At 43.8% G+C, this 24934-nt stretch overlaps 3 protein-coding genes across 4 annotated transcripts in view; all 3 read left to right on the top strand.

Moving 5' to 3' along the window:
* Positions 1 to 3347: 3347 nt before the first annotated feature.
* LOC138951126 (uncharacterized) lies at positions 3348 to 17698 on the top strand. 2 transcript variants are annotated; one of them, XM_070322772.1, is made up of 5 exons: positions 3348 to 3397; positions 4318 to 4488; positions 5787 to 5886; positions 9470 to 10386; positions 12512 to 17698. In XM_070322772.1, the coding sequence occupies exons 2-5, from the start codon at positions 4331 to 4333 to the stop codon at positions 14331 to 14333; spliced, it is 2997 nt and encodes a 998-aa protein (XP_070178873.1). In that variant the 5' UTR covers positions 3348 to 3397; positions 4318 to 4330; the 3' UTR covers positions 14334 to 17698. The 2 variants fall into 2 exon arrangements, with proteins under 2 accessions (XP_070178873.1, XP_070178872.1); XM_070322771.1 differs by having other exon boundaries at positions 3354 to 3474.
* Positions 17699 to 19328: 1630 nt separating this feature from the next.
* LOC138949719 (cytochrome P450 3A7-like) overlaps positions 19329 to 24934 on the top strand; it is a 109950-nt gene continuing 104344 nt past the window's right edge. The window contains exons 1-3 of the mRNA XM_070321514.1: positions 19329 to 19442; positions 22026 to 22220; positions 23546 to 23642. Coding sequence (XP_070177615.1) covers positions 22138 to 22220; positions 23546 to 23642 — 180 coding nt within the window. The 5' untranslated portion in view covers positions 19329 to 19442; positions 22026 to 22137. The remainder of the gene's footprint in view (positions 19443 to 22025; positions 22221 to 23545; positions 23643 to 24934) is intronic.
* LOC138950039 (uncharacterized) lies at positions 19879 to 20706 on the top strand. Its single transcript, XM_070321823.1, has one exon. It carries the CDS (start codon positions 19879 to 19881, stop codon positions 20704 to 20706), a length of 828 nt encoding a protein of 275 aa, XP_070177924.1.

The following is a 24934-nucleotide window of genomic DNA, read 5'->3' as shown; positions in this document are numbered from 1 at the left end:
AAAGCGTTGTGGACAGTGACCTTCTAAAAATAGTAACGGGAATATCCGGCTTCGCCGGGATGAAAGCGTTGTGGACAGTGACCTTCTAAAAATAGTAACGGGAATATGGATTGACGCCCTGGAACGCCGAAGAAGAAGAAGAAGAAGAAGAAGAAGAAGGATTGACGCCACACGAAGGAAGGGAGATAAACGCAAAACACTGGAGAAGATAAGGAAGAGTTACTGGGAATGGATCTGGGAAGATGAACAGAAAAACCAAAATCGGTTCAGCGCTGCGCGCTGAGAGCACGTGTTGAAAATTCTCATCGACCAGGTTGTGTCCGGGGTCTACCTGAATATGCCCACCAAATTTGAAGCAGATCCATCGAGAATTTTGGCCGTGCATCGCGAACACACACACACACACACACACACACACAGACACAAGTCGTATATATATATCTATATATATATACGACTAGTGTCTGTCTGTCTGTGTGTCTGTCTGTCTGTGCGCGATGCGCGGCCAAGGTTCTCGATGGATCTGTTTCAAATTTGGTGATCATATTCAGGTACACCCTGGACACAACCTGGTCGATGAGATATTTCAACACGTGCTCTCAGCGCGCAGCGCGGAACCGATTTTGGTTCCACCTCAGCTATTTTGGTTCCACCTCAGCTTACCCGGGCCCCCATACCGACACACCATAGCCGCTACACCACATCACAACGCCAAAGTTCTCGGTGGTTCTTTTTCAAATTTGGACACCGTATTCAGCTACACCCCGGACACAATATCATCGATGAGATATTTCAACACGTGCTCTCAGCGCGCAGCGCTAAACTCATGTTCGTTTTTGTGTTCATTTCACCATTATAAGTAACTCTTCCTTATCTTCTCCAGTGTTTGGCGTTTATCTCCCTTCCTTCGTGTGGCTTTCCCGTTCAGTTGTAAGTTACTATTTATTTTTAGAATGTCACTGCGCTGTCCAGAACGCTTCCCTTGCACCCGTAAGTTGTTCTTACTGTCAAAGTGAAAAGGTCGAATCAATTTATAGCCACGCGAAAAATACACTCTCACCTATACGGCTTCTCTGTGTGTGTGTGTGTTTGTGTGTGTGTGTAGGCAAAAACCTATGTATTATAGAGTTCTGTTTGTGATGGGGTCTAGCGGCTTTTGTCTGTCTGTATGTTCTGGCATGTGAGAAGCCACAGTAGATAATATAGGGCTAAGAAATAAGCTCTAAAATTCTCAATCCCGTTTGACAGGACTTCGCCTTTCAAAGGTGATTGAGGTGAACCGCCACGCTGTCTGTCTCACCCCAAATTCCCGTTTCTGAGAGTGACTATTTTTAGAATGTCACTGCGCTGTCCAGAACGCTTCCCTTGCACCCGTAAGTTGTTCTTACTGTCAAAGTGAAAAGGTCGAATCAATTTATAGCCACGCGAAAAATACACTCTCACCTATCTCTATATATTTATAGATACAGATATGCATATATATATATACGGCTTCTCTGTGTGTGTGTTTGTGTGTGTGTGTGGGGGAAAAAACCTGTTGATTGTAGAGTTCTGTTTGTGATGGGGTCTAGCGGCTTTTGTCTGTCTGTATGTTCTGGCATTTGAGAAGCCACAACAGATAATATAGGGCTAAGAAATAAGCTCTAAAATTCTCAATCCTGTTTGACAGGACTTCGCCTGCAGAGGTGATTGTGATGAACCGCCACGCTGTCTGTCTCTGTCTCGCGATTCACCCCGGCGAAGCCGGGTATTCCTCTAGTATATATATATATATATATATATAGATAATTCATTCATTTCGGATCATTTGGTAAAGTAGAATAGCTGCATTGGTTGTTTCCCCTTGCATACATCGCGACATACGCAAGATCGATGTTGCGACCCATCTCGTCATCGGCGCTTTTCCGGAAACCTGCGCTTTGTTGGAATTCCAACAATGGCCGCCTTTGTAGGAATTCCAACTTTGCGCTACGCGGTTCTAGAAATGTACCGCGCATAGTGAGAGTCCGGCTCTTTCTTAGAATGATATTTAAAATGATACAAGTCACTGATGTTGGCCTATTAATGATCCTCGTGTGTTAAAATGATCAATGCTTCCAGGGGCGGATGCGGATTAGGGGGGGGGGGGGGGTAACGGGGGTTCCAGACCCCCCCCACCTCCTCCCCCCCCCTCGGCTATAATTTTTTTTTTTAAATTCTGTCTGTGAATTTTGTTCTTGTTTCTGGCTGTAAAGCTGGGGGAATAGGTAATTGTTTAATCAGTATCATTTTTGTACAGTTTTAACTGCCAATCCTATGCGACATGTCTTCCTTCTAACCATACTATATGTCGGGAGCAGATATCAGTGAAGATAAATTGCCATTTTTTAATACTAACTTTAAAAGAAATAATGAGTGGCTGCTGACACCAGTTGATCATGTTTAAAATCAAGGATAAGCCACAAATTGTTTATAACATAGCTAAAATTCTTCATTCTTCAGACCTCCCCCCCCCCACTACCAATTTGAGACTTCCCTTGATAAGACCTTGCTTTTTCATATACCTTATTCATAACCGGCTGAACTGATGTCTTACTTTTTTTTGGGGGGGGGAGGGGTCTTAATCAAGTTTGGAAAAGGGTATGCTATTTATGCCAGTCGAAGGGTTGCCATCTCTAGAACAAGGCAGCTCGTTTCCTGAAATGCGGCGCTTTCTTTACACTTAAGTGAGATTTCGGGAATTCCCGGTTATTCCCACTCTGCTCCGGATTGTTACTCTGAGCGTAACAGCGACACACTAACAGTCAGTTGTCCCCCTTTCCTCATTACGTCGACGTCGTTTTCATTCTAAAACCCAAGTAACCGAAACACATTCGTCCAGCTCATTCCGTAGCTTGAATGGGAAATAAAATGACTGTTAGTGCTTACAAGAGCAAGTTCTACAAAAATAAGAGGCTGAAACGTGACATCCCAGACTGCCTGTCATCAGCCGGCCTGTTTACACCGAACAGTCATGTTCAAGTTAAGGTTTTTGTTTCATTGTATGTAAGAAACAATAATCAACACAGCTGCCACATTTCTGGATAACTTAATGACAGAGTTTTTTTGAGAAATCGTACAACACTGAACTAGCTTTCTACTTTCTTTTCTACAAGTTTCGGAAGTGACGTTTGGTATTGAGGAGAGCCATGAGTGATGTTTAGCTTTAGTTTGGTATTTACTCGTTTTTCTCGTTCATTTTTCATAATTTATCACCAGACAGCAGTCGTCGGTTTACAATGCTCAAGTTCCAAAATTACCGCATACTTTGAATAATCTGTCAGATTTTGTTATGATGTCGATTTATATATTTTCGTATAATGGGCTGACTTCACATCATCGTCTGCTATCTTCAACTGCTCCGTTGTTGTTTGGCACGGTACAAGGGCATTTTGTCGTTAAAATCCTTCCTTTCTTCGTAAAAGAGATGTTGCAAGCTCTTTCATCTGATCAAAAGTTTGTGTTTACACGTAGCTTGTATCGCACGAATACGCAGAACCATCTGATTGCTTGACATTTTCCTTGACTCGGCTTGAGGTAGAATCGTGACCTTAGGTTTTGCCACTTTCGCTGGAAATGTAGGAACGTCAAATTAGTTAGCCTGCGATATATCTAGCACGGATTTTCGTTTTTGAAACAGTCTGGAATAAGAAATAAATTGGGAGATGATATTACATAACGTCAGCAGGTCATTTGCCCGGTGGTACCCTCTGATTGGCATTCGTTATGGAACGTTACATTGTCTGCAGGCATCAGTGCCTGATAAAACTAGATCAGCACAGAATGAATCTCGTTTGATGAGGGGGGTGGAAGCAAGCTGTATAGTCTAGTACCACTCCCTCATTCTATGCCGCCCACCCCTCCCCCTGCAATACTTGCCTGCATAACATGTGCACACATTTTGATGAAAACATATTACAGCTAGGCTAATTATGGAACATGCTAATTATGATTAGTATTAGTATTACTGTGGCTGATGGGGTATAGCTATGTCCACCAAAAGACTGAGATTCCCTGTAGGTAGAGTTCCTGTAGGCGTTTTCCCTGTAAGGAGGGAATCCCCATGGATTTCATGAATAAATGATATGTCTGGGTATGAATCAAAATAATAGAGGATGAAAGTCGCTTGTTCATTTCAATGCTTGTTATTCTCTCAGGTGCCAGGAGATTGGTTCCGTATTATAAAACTCTCGTTCACACCATTACACATGTTGTATGCATTTTGAGCGCTTACCTCCCTTTGGTTATTTGATGGCAATTAAGTACTGTGTTGTGACTGAATGGTACATAATATTGCAGAAAGACCTAAGAGATGCAAGCAGAAGAGCTTGAAGCACAGACAGGCATGGAGGATGACATAGGCTTTCCGGCGTCCTTTCTCCAAACAGCGTCGTACCATCACTGGCGAGGCATCGGCGTCACACATCACCTTCAGTCGGATCAGGAGATTGCCTGCTTTCTTATGAAATGGTCAGTATGTGTGTGCGTGAGTGTGTATTATGCATTTAGTTCGTGTGCATGTCTGTGCCAGTGTGCGTGTTTATAGGTTAAAACATTAAAGGATAAAGTGTGTTTGAATGTGAACTGCAAGATGATAAAAGCTGTGTTCCGACACTGTTTATACTTACTATGACATAGATTTAAGGGAAGGAATCTAACAAGGGAGGTAAATTTACTTTATTGGTCCCCGAGTATAGATCTATGGGTCGAAGTTCATGTAATTGTTTCTTGACGGGCGCAGTGGCGTGGTGGTAAGACGTCGGCCTCCTAATCGGGAGGTCGTGAGTTCGAATCCCGGTCGCTGCCGCCTGGTGGGTTAAGAGTGGAGATTTTTCCAATCTCCCAGGTCAACTTATGTGCAGACCTGCTAGTGACTTAACCCCCTTCGTGTGTACATGCAAGCACAAGACCAAGTGCGCACGGAAAAGATCCTGTAATCCATGTCGGAGTTTGGTGGGTTATGGAAACACGAAAATACCCAGCATGCCTACTCAACGAAAGCGGAGTGAAGCTGACTATGCTAGAGCTCAGAGTATAGTTTGGGGAACCCAAATGGGCAAACGAGCTCACACGTAACCAGAAACATTGTGGAACGCTGAAGAAGAAGAAGAACGGGGAATTGATAAAAGGGGAGAGAGAGAAAATGTAAGTTTTACGCCCTCACGGCAAAGCCATTAGGGGCATGTTACACGGGAAAACCCGGCTTTGTATGAAAATAAAAAATAAAAATGCAGGGGGGGGGGGGGGGGGGGGGGGGATGTAGACAGCTGGCTGCCGGCTGCTAGAAGAGACCTGAAATGGGCTAGGGACCGGGTTGGGTCGTCTTGGGTCAGTGCTGAAATGGTTACTTTATTGGCTGTTGGCCGAACGGACACCCAAGCTTCATATTTTTGCATGCATGTATTCGTGTTTCCAAGGCCTGAGGCTTTCGCTGTGACCCTGGGATCTCTATCGTGCGCATGCGTGCACACGGGGGTGTTCGGACACCGAGGAGAGTCTGCACAAAGTTGACTCTGGGACACACATCCCGCGCCGAACTTGGGGGTTGAACCCACGCTGATAGTAACAACCGGTTTTAAAGCCAGCGCCTCTACCGACTGGGCAAACCCCCCCCCCCCCCCCCCCCCCCCATGAAAGGGTGTTTCCACTGTGGTACGTGTGCGTTTGCGTATGAACTGACATGTATGTCTGTCCAAGTAAATTTATTATAGCTGCTTTTGTCATGTGACTCTAATTGTTACCTGGATGCAGTGACTTGACTGTTTCAGCTACGACGATTCAGCAGCAGGTGTCCTGTCCGTCAAGAAGGTGTGTCAGGTGTGTCGGTCACCTCTGCGCATGGTGTGTGACAGCTGTCGAAAGGTCAAGGTCAGTCAACCTCTTCTGTGTCATTAGACGGCAACTCCTACATGTACACTGGTTAGGCCTAAAAAAAAAATAGGTGTGGTTACGGTAACCCGACCTACCCTATTTTTAGGGGCCGACCCTATAACTTTTTATTACATTTGTAAAAAATAAAATAATAAAATAAAAAAATAAAAACCGAGTGCAGAAAACGCAATGAAAGCGAAAGCGCTCCAGTCGCACACTTATCCCTGTCAAGTAGGTTTAATTTGTACACATTAGAAAAAAAAAGTAAAAAAAAAAAGTGATTGCCTACCTTCGTACCCTATTTTTTTTTTGCTATGTTACCTTAACCACACCTATTTTTTGTTTGGCCTTAGGGTCCGGTTGGCCGTATCTCGTTTGACCGTATGATTGATGTAGGCGCCGCCCAGTTAACCGTGACAGTAACCGAAGCGTTGTAGCGGTTGACAGTTTTGGACAGTCTCGTTTGACCGTATGCTTTTACCTGATCGTGCGTGTGCCGGTATGTGTATGTGTATATATGTGTGTGTGTGTGTTTGGGTGGGTGTGTGTGTGTGTGTGTGTGTGTGTGCCTTTTGAGAGCTGGGCAACCACCACAGCCGCGCAAAAGGCAATACGTTGACGCATCAAAGCGTCTTCAACGGTTGAAAGAAGAACTGGACACAGGAAAGAGAGATATTACTAGTTATATCGATGCCTGTGTAGCTTTGTTATTACGGTGTGACATTGATTAGCATGGCATATTGATTTTCTTAATTGACAAACATATTTGATTGAGAAACATCTTTTTATCTCTGTGTTACAATTTGCTATTAGCGAATACACCTGCCATTTAACAAAAGTTGGGATTTGTGTGTGTGTGTGGGTGTGTGTGTGTGGGTGTGTGTGTGGGTGTGTGTGTGTGCAAATGAAAAACAACCAAACATGAGCAAATACGGTCAAACGAGACTGCGAGTCTGTTCCAATGAATGCATACGGTCAAACGAGATACAGTCAAACGAGATATGGCCAACCGGGAGTACACCTGTACACTTGTGTTTTGCACGACTGGGCTTTTACTTTTATGTCCGTTTTTTTCTGCGCCACATGGGGGATGCATGCTATAGTCTACAGTATTCTGACAGGGATAACAGGACCTTGTTCGTGCGTACTTTATCTGTTATTTTCGTGTACACAAATGGGGATATGTCACAGTTAGCAGGTAGGTTATATATTGTACCTTTAAAACACTTAAGGGGCATTTGCTGTGTGCTGTGATTTATGGATACCCAAATAATGATTTGCTCGAAAATGCATTGTAAGTTATAACTATGCTAAATAACTAATGAAAATTAATTGGTAAACAGTTATATTCTTCCACTCTCTTATATCAAGAGTTCTGTTCGTTGTCATATTTTATTTTGTCGTCATCATGACATGGGTTCAGACCAGTAATCTAGCAAAAGCTTGCACAGTCCTTGCCATTCAGGGCTAAAACGCAATGCATAGCATAAACAAACACACTGTCCATTGGATAATATGCACGGTCTCAAAAGACTACCCAACACAGCATTTAGGTTTGAAAAACAGAACTCTCAAAGGGTCATTTTTAGGCGTCACGTCATTAGTCACTTACTAAATGTGACCCTCCACCACGGAATGAGTCGCATGTCACCTTTGCATGATTTTCCTATTTTTACATTTTTCTAAAGAGTTTTTTATGCTCTATCCAATGGTGAAAACCGTTTTAGAAAGAGCGAAAACTTTGTTTGAGTTATAAGCCTGTGACTAAGGTGACCCTCACACTGTTCCAAGAGACTCCCCGGACTTTTATTAAGCCTAGCGCAGAACCGCGCGAGGTGACATGCGACTCATTTCATGGTGGAGGGTCACAAATTCTCTCTGGGCCATCTGATGCTTGAGGCAATCGGCCTCTGCCACGTGCAGTTGTTTCCCTTGCTGTTGTTTTTGTAGCGTTGGAGGGTGTTTTTTTACACGGGTGTGGTTGCTAGCCCCACACCCATTACCCCCTCCCTTTCTCATTCGGCTTAAGAACCGGCATGGTTACTATTGAGCATACTATTTTGATAATACTACAACTGTCACTTGATTGAAATGCAGTACTGCCCCCCTTCCTATAAACAACATTCTCTCAGATTTTTGTTGGTCTTAAAAGTGGGGTTTCATTGTAAGTTCAAAAACAGCCAACATTTTCATGTTCACAAAGTCTCTAAATATTACCAGCTATTGTGTTTTCAGCATAGCAATAGGGTCCGATATTTAGACGAGACAAGTATAATGTGACGAGTCGAAGACGAGTCGCATTATACTTGTTCGAGTCTAAATATCGGACCCTATTGCTACGCTGAAAACATAATAGCGATTATATAGCTGTTATGACCTTGATTTGTTGTTCCAAACTTACAAAATGACAGTTTTTGCGTCGATGCGTTGATCTCAGGTTTTGATAGCAGACAAACTTCTTACGCGCATCATGTTCGCGCAGACATGCACACCGCTACACGCTTTCTGACTTTGGAAGAAAAACTGACTCCAAGTGCATTCGATTTCACAACACAGTTGTTGAAACAGCTTTTTAAGTTGTCAGTGTATGCTGTTGTCGATAGAAACATCGCCGCGTGGTACAGATGTGTAAACCGGAACCATGCGTCGGCCATTTTTCTCAATATGCTTTTGGATATTGAGTAAAATGGCCGACTTCGGCAGCAATATGCATTGATGATCTGGAGAGACCATCCAATCACAGCCCCCGAATTCCCCCACGTGTTCATCAGAATAGCTATATTATCTGATAACCAAAGGGAAGTACGTGCTCTACATGCATACGACATGTGTAATAGCGTGGTTTTTGAGTCACTTGAGAAAAAGTGACTCTATGTAATCGGTCAGTGTTAGTCTGTCCGGCCGGCCATGCGGCCGGCCGTCCGGCCGGCCGTCCGTAGACACCACCTTAACGTTGGACTTTTCTCGGAAACTATCAAAGCGATCGGGCTCATATTTTGTTTAGTCGTGACCTCCAATGACCTCTACACTTTAACGATGGTTTCGTTGACCTTTGACCTTTTTCAAGGTCACAGGTCAGCGTCAAAGGAAAAATTAGACATTTTATATCTTTGACAAAGTTCATCGGATGTGATTGAAACTTTGTAGGATTATTCTTTACATCAAAGTATTTACATCTGTAGCCTTTTACGAACGTTATCAGAAAAACAAGGGAGATAACTAGCCTTTTCTGTTCGGCAACACACAACTTAACGTTGGGCTTTTCTCGGAAACTATAAAAGTGACCGGGCTCAAATTTTATGTGAACGTGACTCATTGTGTTGTGAATAGCAATTTCTTCCTGTCCATCTGATGCCTCATATAATATTCAGAACTGCGAAAGTGACTCGATCGAGCGTTTGCTCTTCTTGTTTTTTAGTGAGAGTTACTTGGAACCTTTCTCCTGGCACCTGAGAGAATAACAAGCATTGAAATGAAGAAGCGACTTTTATCTTCGCTTTCTGAATTCCCTTTGTTTATCAGATCTGTCAACAGCGCTGTGCTTCATTTGTTTAAGATTCTCTAAATATTATGTTGACAGAGTGACAAGAAGGAAGACGGGTTGACGTCAGCCAGCGAACGCTCCAGTCCAGACCAGTTTCCACAAGACAGCTCCTCGCCTGATGAACAGAACAGCTGGATCGACTCGCACAAATCACCTTTTCTTCACAAACGGCCACAGAGGGTGAGCGATGTCGGAGGTCAAGAATCTGCTACAAACCTCCAGCCAGCCCAGCCGTCAAAGAAACGCAAACACAGAGACCGCTTACAGAGAAGAACACCACAAAAAAACAGTGCAGAAGTTGTTGGTAGTGATGAAGAAGATTCAGAGTATAGTCCCTTAGTTTCCTCTCCCACAGTGAAAAACGCAAGAGGGAGACGGGGTGGGCTGCCGGCCAAACGTGGAAACGTTTCTCTCACCTGTGGAGTGTGTGGTCGAACTCTGTCGTCACGGCAATCCCTCATCTCGCACCTTCACACTCAACACAGTATCTCCAGTCCAGGAACAGACACACAAATATCTCGCAATGCTGCCAAAAAGACTCCCACATTTCACAGTGCCGCAAAAAAGACTCCAAGGAAAAAGAACGCGAAAAATGGCGAGGCGGAGTCTTGGAGTTTAACTTTAAGCGAGGAGTTCCGAGCTGTCGGTGTCACACACATCAAGCTAGAGACGTCGGATCAGACGACACTAAAGTCTGCAGGTTTCACAGTCAGTGCTGAAGATGACGACAGAAAGACTGAAAGGTTTATTCAGAGCGAGGATGTTCACAAGGTTCAACATTCCAACAGTGACACTGAACTAGAGGACTATGTGAATGATACCGTCAAGGTTGAAGATGTTGAAAATGAGTCGGAGCGTGACGCGGAGAGAGAAGGGGTTGCTGGGAAGGGAAGGCGGAGTCGGGCAAAAGCAGCCGCAGCAGTGAAGAAGGCAGGGAGGAGGAGGAGGAGAGGGTGAGAAATGATACTTTTATTGTGCAGGATGCTTTGTGATACACACGCACGCACGCATGCACGCTCACACACATGCATGCACATACACACACCAGACACACACACACACCAGACACACACACACACACACACACACACACACACACCAGACTGTCAGACACACACACACACACACACACACACACACACACACACACACACACACACACAAAAACACATAGAGAAAGAACGGAGTGGCCGCTCACTTACTATACATGACAGCTTTTCATAACAACAGAAAAGTTACCTACACACCGTATTTTGTTGACCGGTTACCTCAACCATCAGGTTTTGTTTTTGTTTGTTTACTACTTGATTTGCTTATGCTGGGTTTTCTTTTCTCCTGCAGTTTCTTGCACCCAAAAGTGACACGCTATCTGCACTTGCCTGACAGTAAATTACAGCAGAAATAATCAGCATGTCGTCGGTGGCCTTCAAAGACCTCGTAACTTACATTTTCCCGATTTTCGGATTTTTGCATGGTTCCGTCCCTTGATTTTTTTCCTATCATCTGTGAACAGCTTGTAACTCTGTCTATTTTGCAAAGGTCTTTTTCCCCTGATTTTAAAAACTTCGTATTGCCGTTGGGTGTTGAGACATTAGCGACATTAGCGGGAAAACCTCGTATTGTCTGTTTGAATCCCTGCGAGTCTGTTGAAAATCCTCGTAATTGTTCCTTAAATTCAAAACAAAAAAGTTCAAAACAAAAAAGTGAAAACCTCGTATCTACACGTTTTGATCTGGTGAAGAGGAATTTGATTTTTAAAACACTCATTATCTCAGAACTATGATTTTGAAGATACGAGGTCTTCGAAGGCCACTGACGATGTTCTGTATTTAATTCAAGATCCAAAGAAATTTTGCAGCTGCCTGATTTGTAATGTGGCAGTTTGATTATGTTTAGGCCTGTCGCTCCATTTGAAGAATGAATACATGCATGACGCACACTGGAACCCCGCCTTCAGACCCCCCAATTTAAGACTTTCTCTCTTATAAGACTGTTTTCTCAAACTTTTTTTATTTACTTATTTTATTTTATGCTGCTTGTTATCGCGCGCATATTTCAACATACGGATTCAAGGCGCAGGGACCTATTTAATTTATGCCGTGTGAGATGGAATTTTTTACACAATACATCACGCATTCACATCGGCCAGCAGATCGCAGCCCTTTCGGCGCATATCCTACTTTTCACGGCCTATTATTCCAAGTCACACGGGTATTTTGGTGGACATTTTTTATCCAATATGCGTATACAGTTTTGTCAGGAAAGACCCTTTTGTCAATTGTGGGATCTTTAACGTGCACACCCCAATGTTTGTTCATAAACTTACCCCCATTTTAAGACTGATCCCTCCTTAAAGGGGAGGCTCCACTGAACCATAGAACTTTCTTTCCTTTTACTTTTTTGAGTCACTTGAGAAAAAGTGACTCTATGTAATCGGTCAGTGTTAGTCTGTCCGGCCGGCTGTCCGGCCGGCCGGCCGGCCGGCTGTCCGTAGACACCACCTTAACGTTGGACTTTTCTCGGAAACTATCAAAGCGATCGGGCTCATATTTTGTTTAGTCGTGACCTCCAATGACCTCTACACTTTAACGATGGTTTCGTTGACCTTTGACCTTTTTCAAGGTCACAGGTCAGCGTCAAAGGAAAAATTAGACATTTTATATCTTTGACAAAGTTCATCGGATGTGATTGAAACTTTGTAGGATTATTCTTTACATCAAAGTATTTACATCTGTAGCCTTTTACGAACGTTATCAGAAAAACAAGGGAGATAACTAGCCTTTTCTGTTCGGCAACACACAACTTAACGTTGGGCTTTTCTCGGAAACTATAAAAGTGACCGGGCTCAAATTTTATGTGAACGTGACTCATTGTGTTGTGAATAGCAATTTCTTCCTGTCCATCTGATGCCTCATATAATATTCAGAACTGCGAAAGTGACTCGATCGAGCGTTTGCTCTTCTTGTTTACTTTTTTTTTACCATTGATTGTTTTAGCATAACAATAAAACAATTGTTATTCCTTTTTTTTTTTACTTTTTTTTTTTTTTTTTTTTACAATTGTTATTCCTGTCTGCAGAAAACCTGGGGCCCAGACCACAACAAAAGCAGCAACAGCAGACATTTCACAAGGAAGACGTCGCAAGGGGAGAAGCCAGACATTGCCAATAGACCAAGAGGAGGGAATGCACACTGCAGCAATAACGACGGATGAGGATGAAGAATCGCCGCATTTGGGAAAGAAACGGTTGGCGTCATTCACAGACGAGGAGGAGACGGGAGAGTTTGAAGTGGCCAGGGAGGGAGCCAGAAGGAGAAAGCGACGAACAAAACCCTCAACCACGGAAGACGTCAGGCTGTGCGAAGTGTGCGGAGAGTCTTTTACCGACCGCAAACTCCTCTACGCCCATCGTCAGAACTGCCGCAGCGCAGTGTGTCGCCTGTGCGGCCGCGAGGTCAAGCGGCTGCGGACTCACATGATGCGTCATCTCCAGCACAAGCGGTTCCAGTGTCCGCAGTGCCCCAAGACGTTCCCGTTCCGCACCAACCTGCAGCAACACATGGTCTACCACAACGATGAGCGCCCGCACGTGTGCGAAGTTTGCGGCGTGCGCTATCGGGAGAAAGCGCGCTTGAACGACCACCTGCGTACACACACGGGCGACAAACCATTCAAGTGCGAACAGTGCGATGCCACCTTCACGCGCTCTAGGGGGTTGAGAGACCACATGCGCGTGCACACTGGGGAGAAACCGTACGCGTGTCAGGTGTGTGGTCGGCAGTTCTCCAGCACAGGGAACCTGGCCGCTCACCGTCGCAAAGTTCACAAAATGGAGCCTTTGACCAGCAACCATGATCCCGACAGAAATACACTGTGGAGAAGAATGCAGGATAGAATTGCCGGCGGGGTGATACTCAACGATGATGGTACAGCGGTGGAGTCTGCCTTGAGAGGGGTGGAGGTTGACGTGGCTCAGAATGAAGGCGCAGAAACTGTGACAAACCTGACTGTGAGTGACATCAAAGTCAGCCCCCGGCAGTCGGTGTACAGCAGTGAGCAAGCGGAAGAAGCTGTCGTGACTTACAGGGTAACAACACACGATAACAACATAGAGTCTGTGCCTGTCCCAACACAGTTTGCATTGGAAGAGTTGAGCTATGATTCTGTGCAATCTGGTTCAGCTGACCGAGGTAAGGTGATCGATAAACCTACTTCATCAGTCACAACAAGCATCAGGCCCACAGCAAGCTTCACTGACGCATCAGTTGTGAGGTTGGTCACAAGTTCGCACAGACCAGGTGAACAACTTCCGGTGTTGAGTGACACGAAGCCTGACTTTAGCGGAAGCAATGTAAACGTGGCAGCGGCCTATCAGAGAATGAGTAACACTAACACTAACAACCTTTCAAACAGTGTGATAAGAGACGGGAACATGGAAAGCAACACGTTCGCTGCCAGCGACCTCAGGTATAGAGACGGAGTCTTACACAGTGTGATGAATCGAGGAAACAGTGTGATGAATCGAGGAAACAGTGTGGTGAATCGAGGAAACAGTGTGATGAATCGAGGAAACAGTGTGATGAATCGAGGAAACAGTGTGATGAATCGAGGAAACAGTGTCGTAAATCAAGGAAACGGCGCCTCAAACAGTATGGTTGATCAAGGAAACAGGGCCTCTGATAGTATAATGAATCAAGGAAACAACGCCTCAAACAGCGTGATTAATGAAGGACACGATGCCTCAAACCGTGTAATGAATCCAGGAAACATGCACTTTGATGCTACCGTTAGAACGGTGCCATCAGGGTTCTCTATGGGCTCTCCGGGCACATCACCTCAAGTTTCTGGCAGTGCGGCCTACGGTGAGCATTACCCTGGGTACACCAGACACTCTTTGTGAAGTGTCACGTCACACTAGTTCAGTCCCCCTCCCCCCCTCCTCCCCCTCCCTCCACACACACACACACAATCTGAGAAAATCTGTCGCAACATGGCGATACATTTACAATTACAGAGACTATGACTATGACAGTATGAGCAGATTTTTGAAAAATCTCAGTTTTAAAAGGTGGAAGTCATAATTCTAGGGGTATTGACCCACATCATCCGGACTGTGTAGTTCAAATTACGTCATCGTTTTACAAAGATAATTTTTCAAAAGTTGGGCAATGAGAAGGTCGTATGGTGATTAGAGATTACATGAAGTATTAATTGAAAACTCCAAATAGTTTCAGAGATAAAGACGATTTTGTGAGGCTCTGGGTCGTCCACTAAGCACGGTGAAGGCTAACCCCCTTAATTTTTGCTGGAACACCTGTTCCCACAGTGGCACTGCCCAGATGGTATGGATTGTGTATGACTGAGTGATTACTCTGTCGTTTGTGTGTGTGCGTGTACATGTAAGAGATAAAAGGGGCATAATATGTCAACTTTCAAGATTACTAGTCAATTACAATCAGCATCATTGAAATATGAATCAATTTTGATGTTGCTACTGTGTTGCTGTGGGTTTTTACGCCTAAGACAGTAAGAGATAAAGAGGCGTAGCATTTACAGATGATTGACACCCCCCGCGGGTTAGGGGGAAGAATTTACCCGATGCTATCCAGCATGTCGTAAGAGGCGACTAACGGATTCTGTTTCTCCTTTTACCCTTGTTAAGTGTTTCTTGTATAGAATATAGTCAATGTTTGTAAAGATTTTAGTCAAGCAGTATGTAAGAAATGTTAAGTCCTTTGTACTGGAAACTTGCATTCTCCCAGTAAGGTCATATATTGTACTACGTTGCAAGCCCCTGGAGCAATTTTTTGATTAGTGCTTTTCCTTTTGTGAACAAGAAACAATTAACAAGTGGCTCTATTCCCCGTCGCGATATATAACCTTGAACGGTCGAAAACGACGTTAAACACAAAATAAAGAAAGAAAGAAAGATGATTGACCAGTCGATCACATCATTTACATTTATATGAATCTATTATATATATACATATTGTGTTAAATTGTTACTGTGTGGTTGTGCATGCGTAAGAGATTAAGAGACGTATAGCGTTTAAAGATTATTGGTCGATCACAATCAACACCCATTGAAATATGAATCAATATTGATATTGTATCGTTACTCTGTATGGTGTTGTGTTGGTGTGCGTGTGAGAGATAAAGAGACGCAGCATTTAAAGAGTAGCTGTCACTGACCATGCAGTCGGTCACAATTAATCAGTACTTTTGTAATATGAATCAATATTTATATTGTCTTTAACTGTTGGCGAACATAACCAGTATAAAAAATATTAAAATGTCTTCAAAATAGATGTATTCCACATGGGCGCTGTGGCGGGGTAGACGTCGGCCTCTTAATCGGAAGGTCGAGGGTTCGAATCCCGCCCGCGGCCGCCTGGTGGGTTAAGTGTGGAGATTTTTCCGATCTCCCAGGTCAACTGATGTGCAGACCTGCTAGTGACTTAACCCCCTTCGTGTGTACACGCAAGCACAAGACCAAGTGCGCACGGAAAAGATCCTGTAATCCATGTCGGAGTTCGGTTGGTTATGGAAACACAAAAATACCCAGCATGCCTACTCAACGAAAGCGGAGTGAAGCTGACTATGCTCTCAGAGTATAGTGTGGGGAACCCAACTGGGCAAACGAGCTCACACGTAACCAGAACATTCTGGAACGCTGAAGAAGAAGAAGATGTATTCCAGAAATAACTCTCTCAGTATTTTTAAGCGGTGTGTAAGAGGGTCTCAGAGCATCTGCAATCAAGGGGTTTTAAGACGGTTGCAATGGCTTGGTGGTAAGACGCCGGCCTCCAAAGCGGAAGGTCGTGGGTTCGAATCCCGGCCGCGCCTGGTGGGTTTAGGTGGAGATTTTTCCAATCACCCAAGTCAACTTATGTGCAGACCTGCTAACTGCCTTTCATCCCCCTTCGTGTGTACACGCTAGCACCAGACCAAGTGTGCACGTAAAAGATCATGTAATCCATACATGTCAGAGTTCGGTGGGTTGTAGAAACATGAAAATACCCAGCATGCTTCCTCCGAAAGCGGCGTATGGCTGCCTAAATGGCGGGGTAAAATCCGGTGATACTCGTGCAAAAACACGAGTGTACGTGTTAGTTTTAGCCATAGACCAAATTAGCCTGGACCGCCAACTCGTCACGTGACCCTTCGAGGTTACGACGCTCGACTTTTAGGGGCGCTTAGCGTCCGGTTTGAAAGGCCAGCGATTCGAAGACAGTGAAAAGAAAGCACGCTCCAGTTATTTGTGACAATGGGAGGTGACAATGAACTGGATTTTCCAAAACTCCAAACTAAACTTAACAAAACTCATTGAAAAACATGTTCCATATTATGCACTTTAGCTGAGTTTATTTTAGCATTTTCAGAACTTACCTTGGCAACTTTGTCCATGTTTACAATCGACACCGGATATGATCCCCCTGATTTCTGAAAGGCCATGTAAGCGTAGGTTCCTAATGCGAGAGGCCGCTATCTCGTAATAGAGAGAAAGAGCGGAAAGAGAGCTAGTTGGCGGTCCAGGATAAATGGTCTATGTTTCAGCCCATGAACGGGGGGGCGGGGATGTAGCTCAGTCGGTAGCGCGCTGGATTTGTATCCAGTTGGCCGCTGTCAGCGTGAGTTCGTCCCCACGTTCGGCGAGAGATTTATTTCTCAGAGTCAACTTTGTGTGCACTCTCCTCGGTGTCCGAACACCCCCGTGTGTACACGCAAGCACAAGACCAAGTGCGCACGAAAAAGATCCTGTAATCCATGTCAGAGTTCGGTGGGTTATAGAAACACGAAAATACCCAGCATGCTTCCTCCGAAAACGGCGTATGGCTGCCTAAATGGCGGGGTAAAAAGCGGTCATGCACGTAAAGTTCCACTGGTGCAAAAAACACGAGTGTACGTGGGAGTTTCGGCCCACGAACGCAGAAGAAGAAGAAGCCCATGAACGCAGAAGAAGAAGAAGAAGGGGTTTTATAAGAGGCGTTCCACTGTTTGTCAATTTCTGAAAAATGTGCCTCACACAATTGATCCTTGAAACATCCCTGAACTTTCTGTTATTATGATGTGCATAGATTTCTATGCTCTGAAATGACTGTGTGTGATACTTTATATTGTTCATAAAGAGTTAGTGTTGTTTTGCTATTCAAGAAATTCATTGACTGTCACCATTAATTTTGTACTTTTAATGAAAACAGAATGCATGCAGTGGTTCATTTTATTTTATGACTGACAAATTAAACAAAATGTAACCAAAATGTCCTTTCTTTGTAAAATAATGTTAAAATGTGTTTGTGTGTGTGTGTGTGTGTGTGTGTGTGTGTGTGTGTGTGTGTGTGTGTGTGTGTGTGTGTGTGTGTGTGTGTGTGAGTGCGCCTGCGCATGTTTCACGGTTTTTAAGTTTGTGTGTGGAAGTGTCTTCCTACTATATTTCCTGTAATCGGCTAGTTCTAGTTGTTTCTCTATCAAACTGTATTAAAATGTTTCCCAAACCTGAGTTCCAAAATGACTATTTTTGCATGCATGCATACATGTCCACAGCCTCTTTCTCTCTCTCTTTCTCTTTCTCTCTCTCTCTCTCTTTCTCTCTCTCTTTCTCTCTCTCTCACACACACACCCACACACACACACACACACACACACACACACACACACACAAATACATGCCCTCTCTCTTTTAACATGCATGTTTTCATTGGGAAAAAAACCCACAATTATAACTACTCATTTTAAAAAGAAAGTGGTATACCACTTGCATGGTCAGTGTGAAATGTACCATCATCTCCATCAATCAATTACATTTTAAAAATGTGAAATAAGGTTATACGTTTGTTTGTTTGTTTGCTTAACGCCCAGTCCACCACGAAGGGTGATATCAGGGCGGTGCTGCTTTGACATTTAACGTGCGCCACACACAAGACAGAAGTCGCAGCACACTCCTGGCTTCATGTCTCACCCAGTCACATTATTCTGACACCGGACCAACCAGTCCTAGCACTAACCCCATAATGCCAGACGCCAGGCGGAGCAGCCACTAGATTGCCAATTTTAAAGTCTAGGTATGACCCGGCCGGGGTTCGAACCCACGACCTCCCGCTCACTGGGCGGACGCCTTAGGCCAAAAAAAAAAAATTGTCTGTTTCTGGTAACATGGCTAAAAAAAATAGGGTCGGTAGGTCGGGATTTTTTTTTAATTTTTTTTAAATTTTTTTTTTTACCCCCAAATGTAGACCAATAAAACTAACTTTAAAAATCGCGCAAAGAGACTGGATTCACTATACATAGAGACAAGACACTCAACACATTTACAAATCGTCAGCGGACTTTCGTTTTCACACGTTTTTGTTGTTCATTTTCTCACCCTGTCCTTTACCACCCAAAAAAAAAATTTGAGTTTGGAAAAAAAAAGTTTAGGGTCAGCGCCGAAATTTAGGGTCGGTCGGGTGACTAGAAACAGACAATTTTTTTTTTGTGGCCTTACCACTAGGCCACCGTGTTGCGGTGGGGTTATACGTAATTAATTCACTATTTTTGTAATAGTCTTGGTTCACCCCTGTCTTATGTTTTCATTGTTAAATAAATATACCTGTACTATATATATGTATATATATATCTTCATGAAACAAAAAGGGAACATACATGGAAGCAATTTTTTTTACAAAATAGCAGGCACTTTTTTGACAATCAGCTGATTTTAATTAAGTATCAATTAAATACACAGAAAGACGGTGTAACACACACACACACACACACACACACACAAACAAACAAACACACACGTGCACACACAGAGGCAGGACTGGTGCGTTTTACTAAAGTATTAGACAATCAGCTGATCAGTTCTGCAACGAAATGGACACTATTGACTTGTCATTAATTTATCTGGTGAATAGCGTCCCTTGAGTCGATAGCGGAAGTGCGACGAAGCGGCCATTTCTACTTTCGCTTGTCCGAGAGGCGCCTCACGTCGTCTGCAAGTCGTCTGCAAGTCGTCTGCATGTCACAGGTAAAACAGAAATATTCTTGCGCTTGAAGGTTTCATAATTGGACAATGCTGAATGCTGTTTGCATTCGCTGTATCGCTTTGGGTTCGTAATTTGTAACTTCTGTCGCTTCAGCTCCAATGTGAACACGTGACGTGAACACTGTTTAGCTTTGGCTTTGCTTTTAGCCCTTTGGTTCACATTTTCTTTTCCATTGCTGTTAATTGAAGGGTTTTCTTGAGAATTGTATGTGAGAAGGGACGAGAACCATGATGTCAGAGTAGCTTCCTCAGTGGGCGCCGCCAGTCAGTCGTCGTGGAAGGGGCAGAGTCTGACTATACTGACGTCAAGTCAGGAGTACCCCAAGGATCTGTGCTGGGCCCATGCCTCTTCCTAGCCTACATCAATGACCTACCGGACAGAGTCACTTCAAGCTCGCGCCTGTTTGCAGACGACACCATGCTGAACAGGCCAGTGACTTCTCAACAAGACCACGAGAGTCTCCAGGACGATCTGCGAAGCTTAGAAGCATGGGAAGAAGAGTGGGAAATGTCATTCCATCCTGACAAATGCAACACCCTCCCAATGACTCGAAGCAGAACAACCAAGCCCCACGACTACGTGCTCCATGACCACCAGCTGGAGTCGGTGGACGCCATCAAATACCTGGGCGTCACCATTCAGAAAGATGCAGGTTGGGACAAACACATCAACAACGTGTGTGCCAAAGCCAACAGTGCACTAGGCATGCTGAGGAGAAACCTGAAAATCGGATCTCCAAAGACAAAAGAACTAGCCTACAAATCACTTGTCCGACCAATAGTCGAGTACGCTTGCACAGTCTGGGACCCGCACAAGATCAAAGAGGTCAGTCAGATTGAAAAAGTGCAGCGTAGGGCAGCTCGTTTTGTTCTCAACAGACACAAACAGACGGCCAGCGTGGACGACATGCTCAACGAACTAGAGTGGCCCTCGCTAGAAGAACGCAGGAAAGAGGCCAGGCTCTCCATGCTGAAGAAGATCACATCGGGATCCGCACATGTGAGGTGCGAGGAGCTACACCTACTCGCCCCAAGGGCTAGAAGAGGAGTCCCCACAGAGAGACAGCAATTCAAGCGGATCCCAGCGAGAACAAACTACAGAAAGAACAGCTTCCTCCCAAGAACAATCAGGGACTGGAACGAGACCCCTTCATCCCTCCTCCTCTCACACCCCCAGGCCCCAGACTCCTGCACTGCGCAGGAGTCGAGTTCCTGCATTGTGCAGGAACTCCCCAGCCCCCAGTAGATTCTAGCTAGGTTTTTTTTTTTTTTTTTTTTTTTTTTTTTTTTTTTTTTTTTTTTTTTTTTTTTTTTTTTTTTTCTCACTCTTTGGAATCTGCAACCCTCCACAATGTGACATAATGGTCAGCCAAAATGACCGTGGTCACAATATGGAAGAAGAAGAAGTATGAATATTACTGAATTAATTATCAATTATCACAATCTTCTTCTTCTTCTTAGTGATAGGTAGCCAGCATCAGCATTTTCAGGGATGGCCAAATCTCAAAATATTTCACTCACCAACCGGACGAGTAACTTAAAAGAAATTTACTAGCACGCCATAAATTTCACCAGCCCGGCACATAAGCCTACCTAAAATTATAATTATGACTGTCAGATATATATATATATATATATATATATATATATCATAAATATACACAGAATAGTGTTGATCGATACGATAGACATGCAACCAGACTGTGTTCATCAATGTAAAGACTAAATTAAAGCCGTAAAGGCTTTCCCAACTGGTGTACAATCATAGACTGGCTTAATTTTGCAATGTTCCTCATGGCAGTTGTGCTCTTGTTTTGCAAGACTTGATATTGTCCTACTTGAGACATGTTGTTCCAGTCAAAATTGCAAAAATAACTTTTTTATCCTACATTATATGTGAGAGACACTCGTCAGAAAAAAATCGTTCAAATCACACGTGTGTAGATCATGTAAATGAGGTCATGTCAAGCAAGTCTGGCAGGGACCTGTTTTTCCACTGCTTATGATGCCAAAGTCACCGAGACAAACGTCATTATAGAAGAAAAAAATTGCGCTCGTTAATTACCCTCGAACTTTTAGAACTAACACGTCACGCCACACTTTCAGAGTGACGTTTCTTTGCTTTGACGTAATAGATTGCACGAGGCTTTAGAAGAGATCGAGGTTCCAAAACAAACGTCCTCAATTTAGCTGCCTCCACTGCAGGACATTTTCAGTAAAATACCCATATGTAGGATGAACAGAATACTACATGGCTTACTGTTTCGTACCAGATTTACACTCGTTGCTTTTTCAAATAGTGAACAGCTCACTTTTGCTCGCAGTTCAATATTTAAAAAAAAACCTCTGGTACGACACAGCAAGCCATGTAGTATTCTCTATGTCTTTCAGAGTGTTCTTGGAAAATGTTCGACAAATAAAACCTATCATCGAACTCCGACCTTCCCACTATTCGCATTCAATGACCAGCGTTCTATTAATACTATTAAATAGTGATCAATTTTTTTTCTCTTGCTGTTTATTTTATTTCTTCCTATTAATTGGCATCAGTTTCGTTTTCAACAGAACTAGTCTGGCTGTCCGAATGTGTAGCAGCTAGAGGAAAGGACTAAAACGACGATTTTAGACCCAAGCATTGCTCCAGTGAGACGTGGTGCATGAGTGGCCAAACAGCGTGATGATGGCAGTTGATGCATGTTGTTCCAGTCTCTACCTCTGGCTCCTTGTGCCCTGCCTGGCCTACCTTCTTCTCCTCTTCTGGTAAGTGTTACGAGCATACTTATGTCACGGCTGTTCCCAGCGCTTCATTTCTGCTTCTTTGGCTGCAGGCTATTTTTAGCATCCATCCTTTCCCCACAGCAGGGATAACACAGCAGCTGGTAGCTCTCTCAGTGCTATGCACTGATCGGGCCGATCTCCCAGTATAGCGCGGTCCCGCAGTGGGGCACTGCGGTTATGAAATTAAAGGCCCCTCCTGTTTTTGGAACCGCAGGAGCTTTCTAGTTTGCTGTTAGGTAGATTTTTGGTTCCTCTTTCCTGTCATGCTCTCTTTTTCTTCATGAATTCTTTTCTTTTTTCTGCCTTCTTGCTCATTCACCTGTATTTTTTCCAAAAAATCTCTTCTCTTGCCGCTTGTCTCGCGATTCATGTATAGTTTAATCTGTTAGTGTTCTGATGTAAGTCCAGCAGTAGATAGGTTAAGCCTATTTTAACATACTGGAAACTGGTAATCTTCCAGTAGGTACTAATTTAGTTTTACTAAAGCCTGCTGGGACACAAGTAATGGGTTAGTGCATTTGTAAACAGGAATCGCTTGACAAGTGGCCCCCTTCATCCCCCCTTCCTCGTCCTGATATGGCTCTACGTAGTCGGCTGGACGTTAAGCAACAAATAAACAAACAAACAAAGTATAGCACGGAAGCAGTTGGGTAAAACAGGCAACCGAGCTTAACAGTGGGCTGGCTGCAGCTGCTGGTAGCCAAACTATTCCCTCTGCTCGACTATTTTTAACTCACACTAAAACGCAAGCTAGGAACAGCCGTGATGTTGCTATTCTGATAGACACGTGGGGAAATTGGGGGGTTGTGATTGGATAGGCTCACACAGCCCTATTCCGATCATCGGGCCATATTCTGCAGGAAGTTGCTGAATATTCCTTTCATATTCGCAATAACAAAGACGCATGTTTCCGGTTTCTTGGACGTGTGGAAAATACTTGGCCATGTAATTGCTACACTGAAATCACAATGTCTGTAAATATTTTGTATTTTTACACCCCAGTATTAGACTTTAGGCCACAAAAAAAATAGGTCTGTTTACGGTAACATAGGCCAAAAAAATAGGGTCGGTAGGTCGGGATGTTTTTTTTTCTTTTTCTTTTTTTTTCCCCAAAAACCATATTTTTACGTTATTTTGCCAAAAAAACAAGATTTTTTTTTTTGTTTCCCAAATGCCAAAAAAAAGTCTAGGGTCGCGCGAAAAAACTAGGGTCGGTCGGGTTACCGTAAACCCTATTTTTTTTTTTGGCCTTAGTATTACACGCCCGTGGACCCCTTCACCGCTAAACAAGTCACTTTTGTTTGCAGGCAGAAATGGCGAGTGGCGAGCACTTTCGGCAAGATGGGTCTACAAGCTGTGAGACCGTTACCCTTAATCGGCAACATGCCCAGCATCATTAAGGAAGTAAGTTGTTTATCGGTCATTATTGGTGTGTATGCAATCTTCTTCTTCTTCAGCGTTCCAGAATTGTTCTGGTCACGTGTGAGCTCGTTTGCCCATTTGGGTTCCCCACACTATACTCTGAGAGCATAGTCAGCTTTACTCCGTTTTCGTTGAGTAGGCATGGCATGCTGGGTATTTTCGTGTTTCCATAACCCACCGAACTCCGACATGGATTACAGGATCTTCTCCGTGCCCGCGTGAGTCACTTTTGCAAATAAAGAGTGAGTGTTCAAATAAGATTAATTCAGTTAAAGGATTAAAATGATCGTTGGTTACTGGCAATACAAAATATGTATTAAATTTGGTCAGATTTTTTGCTGTGTAAAGTTCACGAAACATACTCCCAGATTGCACAGATTTTATACTAGATTTCAGAAACATTCTGGGGGACCCCTCCCCCTAGTTTTCCGATATTTTTTTTCTCAAATTCCCATGCCTGGAGGGGCACCGTCTTCTTTAAATAAGGGTATTGTGCCTCAATCCTTGCTTGTGTGACAGGGAGACAATTTAACTGCCTCACCCTTGATGTGCAGACCCAGAGATGGAAGCCATGTCCCACCCCCGTGTCATCACAATGGCACGTAAAAGACCTTGGTCATTCTGCCATAAGTGCAGGTGGCTGAATACACCTAAACACGCAGACACCTGGGTAGCGCGACTCCGTTGCTGCTAGCTTTCCACTGGGAGGAAGCGACCCGAATTTCCCAGCGATGAGACAATAAAGTAAAGAGAAATGAGAAATGAGAAATGACAGCATCTGGCTCTGCAGTTGTCGGCCGTTAAAAGAGCGCACGCTATTTTACGTGGCTGACACCTGTGAATTGTAGTTCAAGTTCTGTTTGTGATAGGGTCTAGCTGCTGGAGTCTCCTTGTGTGTTCTTGGGAACCTTTGTGTACCCATAACAGTTTTTATAACCGGTGTAGGATCCGGTCCGGTCCCCCCCCTGAAGTAGTCCCCCGGGGGACCAATTCGTGGCAAAAACTGCTCTATAATGGTCCCCCCTTAGACATCCAGCCTCGTTTTTCTTGTTACAATGTTAGTAATGTTACCAGCAATTTCAGAGAAAAGAAAGGAAAGAATCAGAGACTGCTTTCATTTCTTCTTATCAGTATTTATTTATTATTCATTTTATTTCATGTGATTTTTCTTTTGAACGGCATTATAAATCAGATCTATTTTATTTTCTGCAAAATATAGTCAAACAAAGAGATTGCTGTCTGTGCACTACATAATACCGGACGAAGATATAGAT

The sequence above is a fragment of the Littorina saxatilis genome, linkage group LG16, assembly GCF_037325665.1.
Source record: "Littorina saxatilis isolate snail1 linkage group LG16, US_GU_Lsax_2.0, whole genome shotgun sequence".
Lineage (NCBI taxonomy): Eukaryota > Metazoa > Mollusca > Gastropoda > Littorinimorpha > Littorinidae > Littorina > Littorina saxatilis.
Note: the sequence above shows the minus strand (reverse complement) of the source record. Positions and strands in the feature narration are given on the sequence as shown.

What these genes read in the sequence shown, in the direction of transcription:
- LOC138951126 (XM_070322772.1), top strand. Translation starts at nt 4,331, where the DNA reads ATGCAAGCAGAAGAGCTTGAAGCACAGACAGGCATGGAGGATGACATA. An exon ending in GCCTGCTTTCTTATGAAATG is followed by an intron (nt 4,489 to 5,786) that starts GTCAGTATGTGT and finishes TGACTGTTTCAG; the next exon opens with CTACGACGATTCAGCAGCAG. An exon ending in ACAGCTGTCGAAAGGTCAAG is followed by an intron (nt 5,887 to 9,469) that starts GTCAGTCAACCT and finishes TTATGTTGACAG; the next exon opens with AGTGACAAGAAGGAAGACGG.
- LOC138950039 (XM_070321823.1), top strand. Translation starts at nt 19,879, where the DNA reads ATGCTGAACAGGCCAGTGACTTCTCAACAAGACCACGAGAGTCTCCAG.